A 14,522-nucleotide genomic window follows, 5' to 3' on the forward strand; every position below is an offset into this window, starting at 1 on the left:
TGTGATCCAGACGTCAGACTGAGCAGAACAGAAGCTCACTGGATGTTTTGGTGAGCAGACCTGGAGATGTGTTGGCAGTGTGTGAGCAGTCCATGGGCACAACGAAAACACCAAAGTCCCAAAGCGTTGAAAAACACACTCTGTCCAATTGACTCTCTTCAAAAACACAAATGCTATCTCTTGGAAGAGTCCCAAAGAGTCAACTTTGACTTTCTGCCTCTGGTGTAGGACCAGTGCCTCTAGCCTCTGGCTTATATTTGACAGCATCCCCATATACAAAATATCATATAAACGATCATATAAACGATGGATATTCATATAGAGTGAATATCCAAAAAAGACGACCATCATAAAGCGATCTTCTCTTCTCCTGTTATCCTCAGATAACGGTAGAAAAACAGAGTCGTAGAGTCTCCAAACCAACATCCTTGGTACTTAAAGAACGTCTGCGTCAGCCAATGTTATTGTTGTTCTGCCATTGTAAAGGTGACATCATCACGGGGCTGTCGCTGCGGAGATGACATCACCGCGGGGCTGTCGCTGCGGAGATGACATCATCGCGGGGCTGCCGTTGCAAAGTCGGTCGTCCTCATAGCGGTCCGAGGGAGTCCTGCGACTCCTGGTCGTTGGCCAGAATCCTGCGTCCGTTGTCGCTGTAGCTGCGGTTTGGCAGGAAGGACAATCTGAGAGAGAGAGAGAGAGAGAGAGAGGGAGAGAGAGGGGGAGAGAGAGGGAGAGAGAGAGAGAGAGGGAGAGAGAGAGGGAGAGAGAGAGAGAGAGAGAGAGAGAGAGAGAGAGAGAGAGAGAGGGAGAGAGAGGGAGAGAGGGAGAGAGAGAGAGAGAGAGAGAGAGAGAGGGAGAGAGAGAGACAGAGGGAGAGAGAGAGAGAGGGAGAGAGAGAGACAGAGGGAGAGAGAGAGAGAGAGAGAGAGAGAGAGAGAGGGCGAGGGAGAGAGAGAGGGAGAGAGAGAGAGGGAGAGAGAGAGAGACAGATGGATGAAAAATATGAAGAATATGTATGAATGTATATTCCTTGAAATTGTCCAATTGTGCAGCCATTAGCAGTCAGTCAGCAGAGAAAAGAAGAATAATCTGTTTTTATTTTCTTCATGCACTCACAGGGTTTTCATCCAATTAACTACATCCACACAAAACAAAGCCACAAATTACAAAACAAAACAAATAAGAAATCAGAAAACTCAACACAAAGTCATGAAGCAAAACAACAAATCGCAAAACACAACAAATCTCCATCCGCTGGCTTTTCTTTTTTTGTTCATTATGAGCCTTTTCTATACTATTGTATAATATCCCTATGTGCCTGTGTTTTGGTTAATAAAATGTATTATAAAAACATAAATAAGAAAAAATAACACATTAACTCAAAGGGAGGAGAGGAGGGAGGAGACAGGAGGAGGAGAGGAGGGAAGAGACAAGACGAGGAGACAGGAGGAGGAGAGGAGGCAAGAGAGGAGGGAGGAGACAGGAGGAGCAGAGGAGGGAGGGGACAGGAGGAGGAGAGGAGGGAGGAGACAGGACGAGGAGACAGGAGGAGGAGAGGAGGCAAGAGAGGAGGGAGGAGACAGGAGGAGCAGAGGAGGGAGGGGACAGGAGGAGGAGAGGAAGGAGGAGACAGCAGGAGGAGAGGATGGAGGAGATAGGAGGAGGAGAGGAGGGAGGAGACAGGAGGAGGAGAGGAGGAGGAGACAGGAGGAGGAGAGGAGGGAAGAGACAGCAGGAGGAGAGGAGGGAGGAGACAGGAGGAGGAGAAGAGGGAGGAGACAGGAGGAGGAGAGGAGGGAGGAGACAGGAGGAGGAGAGGATGGAGGAGACAGGAGGAGGACAGGAGGAGGAGACAGGAGGAGGAGAAGAGGGAGGAGACAGGAGGAGGAGAGGTGGGAAGAGACAGCAGGAGGAGAGGAGGGAGGAGACAGGAGGAGGAGAGGAGGGAAGAGACAGGAGGAGGAAAGGAGGGAAGAGACAGGAGGAGAGGAGGGAGGAGACAGGAGGAGGAGAGGAGGAGGAGACAGGAGGAGGAGAGGAGGGAGGAGACAGGAGGAGGAGAGGAGGGAGGAGACAGGATGAGGAGAGGAGAGAGGAGAGGAGGGAGGAATCAGGAGGAGGAGAGGAGGAGGAGACAGGAGGAGAGGAGGGAGGAGACAGGAGGAGAAGAGGAGGAGGAGAAAGGAGGAAGAGAGGATGGAGGAGAGGAGGGAGGAGACAGGAGGAGAGGAGGGAGGAGACAGGAGGAGGAGACAGGAGCAGGAGAGGAGGAGGAGAGGATGGAGGAGAGGAGGGAGGAGACAGGAGGAGGAGAGGAGGGAGGAGACAGGAAGAGGAGACAGGAGCAGGAGAGGAGGGAGGAGACAGGAGGAGGAGACAGGAGGAGGAGAGGAGGGAGGAGACAGGAGGAGGACAGCAGGAGTAGAGGAGGGAGGAGACAGGAGCGGGAGAGGAGGGAGGAGACAGGAGGAGGACAGCAGGAGGAGAGGAGGGAGGAGACAGGAGCGGGAGAGGAGGGAGGAGACAGGAGGAGAAGAGGAAGGAGGAGAAGAGGGAGGAGACAGGAGGAGGAGAGGAGGGAGGAGACAGGAGGAGAAGAGGAAGGAGGAGAAGAGGGAGGAGACAGGAGGAGGAGAGGAAGAAGAGATAGAAGAGATAGAAAACAGTTTCTTCTGTTAGCAGAAGAGGAGTTTCAAATGGAGGAAGGAGGATTAGGACTCAGTTTGTATAGTGAAATAATTATTTGGAGAAGACATTCTATAAAGAATACTAACAGCCCACAGCAGTCAACATCACAGCTGTATATTTTCATTGGCTTGTTTGCAGCTGATTCGTCTGCAATCAAGAAAACAGCAGCAAAGCTTATTTTGTTTCCTGTTTGTTTTGTTTTCTGTTTGTTTGTTTTTTTCAGAGAAGAATTACATGACTGAATTACTGATCTGTTGTGTCTGTCCGTCTCCGTTCATCTCAGTTCATTTTCAGCGAGAGCCGTGTGCGGTCTTACACAGTAGACATGAATAGAACAAATGTAAACTTATTTTTAATCAATTTAAAATAAACTTACCTATTGAAAAACACCCGTCATGGTCTCCCCCTACTCATTCAGGCTACAGTGGGCTATTCCACGTCTTGTGATTGTGCCATTTGTCTTTAAGCTAATTTTACTTGCGACTGCATCAGTAGAGAGAAGTAAAATAATAATAATAACAATAATAATAATCAGCAAAGCTACCCATGTAGAGCAGAAAAACAAAAAAAAGTCCTTTGCTCAGCCTAACTTGGAGGTAATGTATAGAAAGGATGGATTAAAAAGGGAAAGGGTTGGGATTCAGGGGGCCCCATGCTTGCCTTTGCCTAGGGCCCCCAAATCACTAAGTCCGCCCCTGGACCAGACAGGACTGATGACGCTCCCTCTGTCAGATCTCCATCAGTTTTGACGGACAGTTTAACTTTTTCTGGACGGACGGATTCGTCACCGTCTGTTCAGCCAATCAGAGGCATTCCTACGTTTGTTTTGTAAAAACTGGCGGCGAACTCAGAGACGACGGTCCGAACAAAACAAAAGATAAAACAGAGATGTAACAAAGTAAAAATACTTCATTACTGTACTTAAGTAGGATTTTCAAGTATCTGTACTTTACTCAAGTTTTTCTTTCACTGAAGACTTTTTACTTTTACTCACTACATTTCAAAAGAAAAATCTGTACTTTCTACTCACTACATTTTCAAAACAGACTCGTTACTCTCGGGAAATCATCAACTGATTTTCAACATTTTTTTTTATTTTCCGCATCAGACAGCTTCCATCCAGGAAGCAGCTGATCAAGAGCCAGATGTGATCGGCTGCTTGTTCAGCAAAGCGACACCAAAAAGGAAGGAAAGAGAGAGAGAGAGAGAGAAGCAACAGGAAGAAGAGAGAAGCAACAAGAGAGAGAGAATTAACGTTAAAGTGAATTCAGCTGCTAGAATTAACGTTTGTGATCTGAGCTGCAGACTCTTTCTCATCTGGGATTCAGAGGAACGCTCAACAGAAAACCAGTTTAGAACATTAGAAATTAATTTTGAAGAACGACTTTTACTTTTATACTTTAAGTAAATTCAAGACCATGTACTTTTATACTTTGACTTGAGTAAAGGATTTGAAACGGTGCTTCAACTTCTACCAGAGTATATTTTTAGATGAGTATTTGCACTTTTACTTGAGTAAGGAATGTGTGTACTTCTACCACCTCTGCAGGTTTTCCAGCTCAGTTTCTGATTAAATTCATATACTGTGGAATCTGTTTCTTCTTTTCTCTATCAAGCAGCTCCGTTATGAGCAAAGCTTCCTGTTCTTCTGCCTCGCCGCCATGTTGACGCTCAAAACAAACTAATACACACAAATCTATCTGTCAGTAAGTCTGTCTGTTTTCTGATGGATCAGTGCGGCCGTCGCCTGAAGTCGTTTTTACAGCCATCACAGTTTAATATTTCAAGCTATTGTGGAAACGAGGTTACTGCAAAGTGTGATCTACAGTGTTAAAATGGGTCAGGCCAGTCCGTGTCGTCCACCTCTGATATAATGGAGGCTCCTCTCTGACCACAGATAGAGAAAATATCCTTCAATAAAATGTTATTTTCTAAATTTTTTTAATGTAGTCATTCAATAATGTTTTGGTAAATTATTTCTTAATTTAAAGGCAGTAATGTCTCACCCAGACTTTCTCAGATTTTTCATCAGTCTGGTTTCAGTGGAGAGTTTTAGTGTCCCGTGATGCTCTGAATGTGTCAGAGGCTTTCACGCCCTGATGAGAAGAAAATTTAGAATCTTTTTTTGCCATATAGATGGAAAAAAATGAAGATTTTGAGTATCAGCACAAAATATTGCCAACTTTGATGCAAAAAATATCAGTATCAGCATTCAAAATCCCATATCAGTCGAACCCCAGTAGAAACCTTTCATCTGTAATTTTGCTTTTTTACATCTGTAATTGACAGCAGACTTTACCTCTCACGTGTAAAATAATGTGTCACGACTCACTGCCAAATCAAGCCAAATCACTGACGACGCATTGCAAAATGTCATAAAAAAATATATATATTTATGCTTCCTGATACACGATGATGTCACCACTAAAGATTTTATGTTGTCCAGGAAGTAAAAGTAATTAGATTTTCATATAAAAATTAAAAAAAATGGTTTTTTTTTGCATAAATTGTCAAATACTGTAGGTGTCTGATAGTTAGATTAGCTTTTTTTTTCACTTCAGTGTTAAACCCTTATCCTAACCTAAACTTAACCACAATTCTAATTTTAACCCAAGAGCCACGTTCTATAAACTAGCCCCATGAAAAAGTGAGGAGTTAAAACTGTCCTCACTTTGTAGGATTTTCCTCATCTTTCTATCCTTATGAGGACAAACTGTAGGGAAGTACAAGAACACACACACACACACACACACAAACACACACAAACACACAAGCAAACATACACCTGAACAGAGGTGCGGGAAGAATCCTCCTGGTAAATCCACATGCTTAGTCGTTATCAGAGAGCTCACATGCCATGACCACACACACACACACACACACACACACACACACAGGGTCCCATGTGGAGGCATGTCCAGGGTGAAGAGGCGACGGGGAAAGATAAACAGAAATGTTCTGTAACTTCTGCTCCTCTGTTTTGTGTGTTTTCTGTCCAGGGAGTCTGTTTACTGTCCAAACACGGCTCCGTCTATCTGCTGCAGCCTGTCACAGCCGGACGAGCTTCCTGACTATCAGCCACCAGGGTGGGATCAGCATGACAAAAATGCAAGGAAATGGGGATTTTCATTAGAAACAAACAGGGAGTGTGTGTGTGTAAGGACACTAAACTCCTGAAAAATTTCATCATGGAAAAACCTTCGCAAAGGAACGAAAACGAACCAAGATATCGTCTCTGCTGTAAAGGAATAAAGATGATTTCAGCTCACAGGTGCCATGAAGATTATTAAGACATTTCCTCTGGCACCACCTTTGTTAGCAGACATTATTAAAAACCCCTTGTAACCTCAGTTTAGCTGACTTTACCCTTAAATTTCCCCTTAGGTAGCTTCAAATTTAGAAAAAATAATAATTCCTAACTGTACAACAACATCTCATCCATATTCTTTATCTGATCGTTCCAACTCTTTCTTGAAGCTCTAGCTGCTTATATTGAATGAAATATTCAAATACAAGACGCCATGTTTTTATGGCTGCACCATTACATCAAATGGAAAAAATCTAGATGTTTGTGCATCATTATATTAGGGCTGCAACTATCGATTATTTTCATTGTCGATTAATCTGTCGATTATTTTCTCGATTAATCGATTAGTTGTTTGGTCTATAAAATGTCGGAAAATGGTGAAAAATGTGGATCGGTGTTTCCCAAAGCCCAAGATGACGTCCTCAAATGTCTTGTTTTGTCCACAACCCAAAGATATTCAGTTTACTGTCATAGAGGAGTAAAGAAACCAGAAAATATTCACATTTAAGAAGCTGGAATCAGAGAATTTTGACTTATTTTTCTTAAAAAATTACTCAAACCGATTAATCGATTATCAAAATAGTTGGCGATTCATTTAATAGTTGACAACTAATCAATTAATCGATTAATTGTTGCAGCTCTACATTATATACACATTTCCCTCTATGTAGCATGACATATTTGGTGTCTTTGGAAAACTTGTTATCTTGACTAGAATTTAAAATAAAGTTCTGTGGGTTTGAACAAAGCTTGGCTATGCAACCTGCGTTTGTAATAATGGACCCAGTGGCGGGGGCGACAGGGAAGAAGAGGTTAAAGCTGCACTGGGCAACTTCACACGACGGCGGTCCGAAATGGCAGCAAACACGTAACTATTTGAATTTTTAGGACTCCAACACCCAGAAATCCTGCACAGTGAGGTCAGTGAACGTCTCACAGCAGCTCATGTTCATCAAGCGGCCGGTCTGTGATGCTTTAGACCAAAGAAACCAAAGAGACGAGAGAGGAGAAGATCTAACGTTGGTGAGTCCAGCTTTCTCTGCTGCTGTTTAGGAGACAGTTTGGATTTCACTCTCAAGTCTGGATTCATCTCTTCCTGTGGAGGAGGAGAGACCAAACCTGACAGCAGGAGGTTAAAAACCCCATGAAACGGCATCTTTACTTCCTGGATTTGATGCGTTGCCGGGACATAATGCAGCGAGGGATCATGCAAAAGTCTAGGGAGAGAAAGGTAGTTTTATTTGATGGGAGGGGCAGAGGGGCGGGACCTTTCTAAAATCTGATGGTTTTATTGGTTAGAAATGTATATTTACTCCTACTAGTGCAGCATCAGGTCACCATTAAAGATACTCGTAAAAACGTAATGGGAGTTCATGTCGTGGGGATTTTAATTTGGGCAAATAGTGTGAATCTACAGCATCTCAGTTAGTGGGGATGGGACGCTCTTCTCTGTTGCAGCCCCACTTTGTGATTGAAGCTGATAAGTCAGGTGCATTTTGACCTAAACCCCTCGCCTACTGCAGCTCTACCTGCACCCCCTCCATACTAACTCTATATTTTCACTCTTACATAACTCCACCAGTTGACCAGGAGCAGCAACGGCCCGGGGGAATCGTCTCGTTACACATGGGAACGGCCCGGTCCGAGCGGAGCAGCTGCCTTTGGAGAGCCATTTCATTCAAAACCCCACCCAAACTGCACACCACCTATCCAGTTATCCAGACATCTACCAGTCGCTATCCAGCTGGGTAGCGCCAATTGGACAAAAATTCAATCGCCTCTCTTAAAACGGAAGTAGAGCGAGAAAGGCCAAAACAAACTTTGGAAATAAGCTAAAATCTAAGGCAGAGGAAATTGGTATTATTAATATTAATGCGTGCCCTCCAGTCTGTTGGTCAGTTGTACCATCATGGCTAATCCCAGAACCTGAAGTTGATTTATGCATACTGAATAATAACAAAAGAAAGAAATCAGGAGATATAATCAAGGAAGTTAAGTCTCATCTGCAACAAGAATGGAGTTCATATTTACAGCTTTATACAGACGGATCAAAGGATCCAGAGAGTGGGAAAGTGGCATTTGGAGTAACCATTTCTGAATTAAGAATTAAAAACGGACATAGACCTCGGCTCGACTGGATAGGTGGTGTGCAGTTTGGGTGGGGTTTTGAATGAAACGGCTCTCCATAGCTGCCTGGCTCAGCAGAGGGTTTTCTAGGAGGGAGATCCCTCTTCCACATTCTCTCATCCTGGGACTGGGAAGTCAAAGCGGAGACCTTTTCGATCACGAGGTTTGCTTCTCTAACCATCAGGCCGCCGCCGCCCTGCAGCGCTCAACGTGTTCAGCTTAAACTCACTGACCATTTTATCTTTGCTTAGGGAAAACCAGCCATAAACAGCAGCTATTTTTAACATGCGCACAATAATTTGACTATTACCAACACTGCAGACGAGACAATAGTCTGATTAAGCCGTTTACATGATTCCATAATTTGACAACTCCACATAATAATCCAGTTTACCAGTGACGTATTTATTTTGATTATCCAATCTGAGTTTATTTTGCTAAAAAATTAACATGCTTCCCATCCAGCCATTCTCAAATTTAATCAAAACAATTACAGCCATGATTCTGCACTATAACATCATGTTGACTTCGCAGCGCTTTCCAACAGACACAAACTGTGTTCAGTTGTTCTGACAGATCCTCCCTTAAGTCGTTTTGACTCTCTCTAAAACCAAAGATCTTGTCTTCAGTAAGATGCTTACACTCGCCTAAAACCCACAGTAATATCCATGTTTTGCAGTGTGTGTAACATAAACTCTGTCTCTTCCAAACTCCATAAGTGTTACTCCTGTCGGCCGCCATCTTGGTCCTGCTCAGTACAGACTTCACTATAGATATGATCATTTACTCATGATGTGTTTAATCCAGTTCAGTTATAAAGGAGAAATGTAGGTAAACAGGAAGAGGCCGGTCAAAGGAGACGTAAAATGTCCGAACCCAATATATCTATAACACAATAGTCTGTCTGTCTGCCAGCAGGAAATCTCAAAATCATGTCAACGGATTTCTATGAAGCTTGGACAGGCGATGGGCCAAGGAACAAATGATTCGATTTTGGTTTTGATTTGGATCTGGAATTTCCGCGTCTAGACGATTATTGGGGGTTTTTTTAGCCATAACTATGAAACTAACAGAGGTACAGACTTGATTCCAAATCAAGGAGGATCAATAAATCAATTAAACGTAAAATTTAAGAGATAGCAATGATGCATTTGGGTGTAACAACAGGTTGGCGGAGATTTGCACCCTCCAACTGCCTCCTCCACAATTCAATAAGATAAATATGAGAAGAAGCATCGACAGTTTGATTCGATTAGAAAACTTGAACGTCTTGAATGAGGCAGAACAGACAATAAGAATCAACAGGCAGCATAACAATTCAATAATTCACATCATATGGTCCGAGCCTCGAAATTTAAATAATCATGGCACATCAAGCTAAGATCAACCCCCCCCCTTTTATTCTTATGTCAGATCAGACATTCATCCTAAATAACACAAAGGAAAGTTAGATCAGATCCTGTAATCGAACCGCTGCATTACTGTTACATGCAATGTTTTCACCCCTCGCACCCTGAATTTCCCTTTAAATTTCCCACTTAAGTAGCTTCAAAGTAAAAAAAACAACAACATTTTTTTTCCATACTGTATGACAATGTCTCGTCCATATTCTGTGTCTTCCAGCTGCTGATACTGAGTGAAATATTCAAACCCAAGACGCCATGTTTTCTATGGCTGCATCGTTACATCAGATGGAACAAATCTAGCTGTCTTGTGCATCATTTTCTACACATTTCCCTGTAATTCATCATGACATGTTTGGTATCTTTAGAAATCTCGGGATCTTGACTAGAGGTTAAAATGTTTTGTTTTGCAGATATGTGCCTGATGTATAAATTAATTCATGATCTTGCGCCACCACCACTTAAAACAATCAGTGTCATTCTGCAGGGACAATGCTAGGGAGACCGGGGCATCAGTCAGAGGAGACTGCTCGGCTAAATTTAGGGAAACTGCTTTTGGACAATCAGCATATTCAGTCAGAGCAGCAGGTAAATGGAACTCAATTCCCACTCATATCAGAGAATGCACAAGCTTCAGTATTTTTTAAAAACAACACTTAAAACATGGCTCAAGACAAATCAATCATGTGAGCACTGATCTAAACCTTTGTATGAAACCAACTGTTCTCCAACATGGAGACTATAATGTATATTTTGTATGACGTTGTTTTATATGTGATGTACTGTTTGTAAACTTTGCTAATTGCGTTGTTTTTAATTGTTTGTATTGTACTGTATTGTTTTTGAATATCTTCCGCTAACTCTGGCCCAACGGTTGTGTTGAGCATGGCCCCGGTTAAATAAACTAATAAACAATAAATAAAGTTCTGTGGGTTTGGACAAAGCTTGGCTGCAAAACACGCGTTTGTAATAATGGAGCCTAATATGATCACAAATGTATAAAGGAACATAAAATTATCCTCACCCTCCTATCTGTGTCTAACCTGCCTGTTAAACATCTTGTACACAAACTGTTTTAACATCGTGCTTCTTGTTCTTTGTTCTCTTCTCTGTTTCTGAAAGCTCCACTTTTAGGAGCAGCTTTTTATTCCCAAGTCAACAACAAAATTTCCGCAAGCATCAGCTGTCCCTACCGCCTTGAGGAAGATTAGGAGTTTATTGAATTTATTTTAATTGAATTGTCATGCAGGAATCCTTAAATAGATCCTTCTCTACAACAGGATTTGTTTAGACTGTTGCCCCCTTTTTGTGGGAAAATAAAATAACGTTTATCCCGGAGATCTGACCCGGGATGGCATCGTGCGGAGTCGACGCAAAATGTCTTTTTTTTGGGGGGGGGTCAGATCACAGCCAGATTAATTCAATCACAAATACATTCATGCTTTCATTAAATTAATGCTTTCCTAAACATCTGGAGGCACTTTGGCTTCAGTTCAGTCCTGCTGCCGCTCTCTGAAGGTTTACATGTAAGGCCACATGCATCTCACAACCAAAACACTGATATAACAACGATAAAATTAGATTAAATCCCAGCTTTGTATATAATTCTTATCACCGCAAATTAGTTTACATTCGGTTGAGGTGCAAGTCATGTTTCAGGACTTACATATATGGACTTGTTCAGAAGTAAAACAGGAACATGTTATCTTTACATCGTAGCTGCGGGGCCACAGCAGATGTTTGGACGATATCAAATGATGTATAACATTTAAACACATAAACATTCCAGTTATTATTCAAGATATTCTGCACATATCGGCCCCTCTGTGATTCGCTGCAGCTGATTCAAACCGCAGGCCGGTGTGGCTTCAATTTGGCGAGTCACATTTGTAGTATTAAAAAAAGAAATATCTCCCCCCCCCCATTCCCAGAGGTACAGAGGAGGAGTTGGATCGACCCGACCAGCTAAATCAAATCTTATAACATCAGTTTCATGCAGAAACCACACAGAACTGACTTCTTCTGTCCGGGGATAGTTTACTGGTTCACTCCCCTCCTGGGTCTCCCCCAGTCTGTCTCTGCTCTGCTTTCCCACTGAGAAAAAACCCCCCAAAACACTAAAGGTGAGTCGAGAGCCCACTAATCTTAAGAAATAAAAAGATTCTCCCGCTGAAGCCCGTGCATTAAGGGGATTTTCCATCATTTGGTTTAGTCTGAGGACAGGGGAAACAGACTCAGCTGTCAGTTGCAATAAAAAAAAAAAAAAAAAAAAAGTTTGAAGGAACATCCCAGCTTCCCAAAGGGTCAGAGAGGGAAAACTCCTGCGGTATTTTACCCACTTCAACATGGGAATGTGCAAATATGAGGAAAATGTCTATTTCTGTTCGGATGCCACAAGCAGGACTGGACACACTGTCTGCGTTATGAACTGTGTGTGTGTGTGTGTGTGTGTGTGTGTGTGTAAGGGCATATGGATGCTTATGCTTGTAAGTATGTATCTGTGTGTGTATATTTTTGCGTATACATCCTTCTTTTGTGTATCTGTGTAGTTTTAACAGTTTCCCACGCTTGGACACAAAATTCAAAGACTTTTCAATGTCTTTCAAGGTCTTGTTTGGTGAAATTCAGAAATTCAGTTTCGGGGTAAAACATGATATTGGTCAAAACTAGACGTCATAGAGGCCTACTTTCTTACTCAGGATCGTGTTAAGGTGAAAAATCAAAGGAATCAAAATACTGTAAAGTCAGAAATTACATTTTTTGCCAATTCTAAGACTTTGCTTTTACAATACAACTTCATTGTCCACATGAGGTGGAAAATTGTCTTTGGCTCACAGGCGTTACATAAGATCAACACAGTACATAAAATCACACAAAACATGCATACGAAGAGACACTAGGAGGTACACAAGAGCATATAAAAGTGCATTAGCAGGAGTTCACAATATTGACTGCATGGGGAATGAAGGATTTCCTAAAAATGTTTTTTGTCTTTGATTCCTTTGAGTGAAATCATTGATATTAAAAACTGCTGCTGTGTCGACACAAATCTCCATCAGAGGGTTTTCCTAAGGTGCAGACAGCTGTGGCAAACTGATTTTCATGTGATTTATTTGATCATTTTAAAAAAAGTTACAGATATACAATATAATATAATGCAACTGGTTAAAAAAAAAAAACAAACAAAACAAAAAAAAAACAATCGAGGATAAAACACAAGAAAGTCCAAGACTAATTTCCATTGTGGTCCTCTATAGACTATATGTATTATATGTAGATTATATGTAGACTATAAATAAACTAAGATGCCGCTAAAATGGTTTTCAGTGAGGAACCGCATCCATCAGCCATATTTTCACCGTCCTTTTAAATCTAAAGTGGAGGCAGTTTTAACAGTTGAAGGCAAAGTTCCATTCCAAAAGTGTCTTTCCCAGTCAGACTGTTAAACCTGAACACACCATGTTAGCTGTACTGGCTCTTGTATTGTGGATGTGTTTCTCTGACATGTTGGAAACAGTCAGTCATGTCAAGTCAGTCTCTGGGTGTTACAGTATATATATATTTTTTAAATCAAGTGCTTTCCAGATCATACTCTCACACTTTCAAAAACTTTTAAAACCATATTTTGTCTTTCTCAGATCCACAAACTTCACCTGCACATGTTAAAAATGTCTAAAAAAAAAAAAAGCACCAAACTTCAACGAGCCGCTCTCCACACCACACTGAAGCCAGAGCAGCGTTACTCTTTAGTAAACTGGTACTTTTTAAGGCCATATTTTTTATTTTCTTCAAATCCACAAACTTTCCAGGCCCTTCCAGGCGGTGGAGCGTATGACTTTATAAGCAGCGTCTCTCTGAGAGAAGCCGAGCCAAAAACAACAAACCGCTTTAGGTCACATATTCAACATTCAACATATACATAACTGCATCTGACGTTTATAGCTGCGAGCTTTGATCTTATTTGTCCTTTAATTTGATCTACGGCTAAATTCCAGTCTGACAATTCAACCGAAATAAAACGCAGAACTGGACCGTGCATCAAAACATAGATCAGAAAGCTCTGAGCCTGTCACAAGACACCAGAAGGTAAGAAATTAACTTGTTTTTCCATAGAGATTTTTTTTTTTTTTTTTGCCCCTTGATCTGATTTTAAGGGTATTTTGGTCCTTTTCGATGGCAATTTTATTGAACTATGAAATTACAAATGCATCTACATTGCATATTTTCAGATCAACAATTGATTTACAACGCTAACATTCGTTTTAACTTCTCTCCCTCTGCTGGAAACTCGCTGCAGGCTTTACAGAAAAGAAGAACCTTCCTCTCCTCCATTGTTTTTTTTAACCATATTAGTTGTTTTATTTTCTGTTGCTGCAGCAGTTTGAGTGCAGTCTGTATTTTCTTCTGCTGCTGTTGTGGTGCCACTGTTTTCTCCTGCTTCAGACGCGCTCCGTGTGTTTTTCTCACCCAGAATGCAATGCTCCGCGGTCGGAGGGAGACACCCATGAATCAGCTGCGGTTGCCCGTGGCGATGGAAGAAATGGGAACACGGTGTAACGCAAAAAAAAGGGTTCTGCTAATTATCACGGGCATTTTCCCCCCTCATTTTTAATTTCACAGGCATTTTATGAACTTTCAAGGGTATTTTTTATTCCCCCTAATTTCTGACCCTGTCAGACTGATATAAACAAAGATTTCCCAAAACATTACTGCATGACCATTTGCTGGTGGTCAGTGTATCTGTGTATGAAGACAATTTAATTGTAATTTAATTATTTGTGTTTGTATTCAAAACACATTCAGTACTCGTCCTTGTGTGCATGTTTTACTGTTCTGACATGGTTCAGTTATATTTAAACCAATGCCTTTTATTTCCATGTTTTAATACATAGCCAAATACATATATATCATACAGCTTTTTTCAAACGGTCTGGCCTTCTGTGCTTCTGTGTGTTATGACTGTGGCTGCATTTACACGAGACGAGGAAATCTGA

General features: G+C 41.8%; 1 protein-coding gene across 1 annotated transcript in view; it reads right to left on the bottom strand.

Annotated features, from left to right (window-relative positions):
* Positions 1-378: 378 nt before the first annotated feature.
* LOC139655209 (5-hydroxytryptamine receptor 4) overlaps positions 379-14,522 on the bottom strand; it is a 60,504-nt gene continuing 46,360 nt past the window's right edge. Inside the window, exon 6 of the mRNA XM_071532557.1 lies at positions 379-683. Within this exon, the coding sequence (XP_071388658.1) occupies positions 590-683 (94 nt within the window). The 3' untranslated portion in view covers positions 379-589. The remainder of the gene's footprint in view (positions 684-14,522) is intronic.

The sequence above is a fragment of the Centroberyx affinis genome, unplaced genomic scaffold, assembly GCF_046629955.1.
Source record: "Centroberyx affinis isolate AG114_WGS23_722 - 3 ecotype Tasmania unplaced genomic scaffold, CSIRO-AGI_Caff_v1 ptg002209l_1, whole genome shotgun sequence".
NCBI lineage: Eukaryota > Metazoa > Chordata > Actinopteri > Beryciformes > Berycidae > Centroberyx > Centroberyx affinis.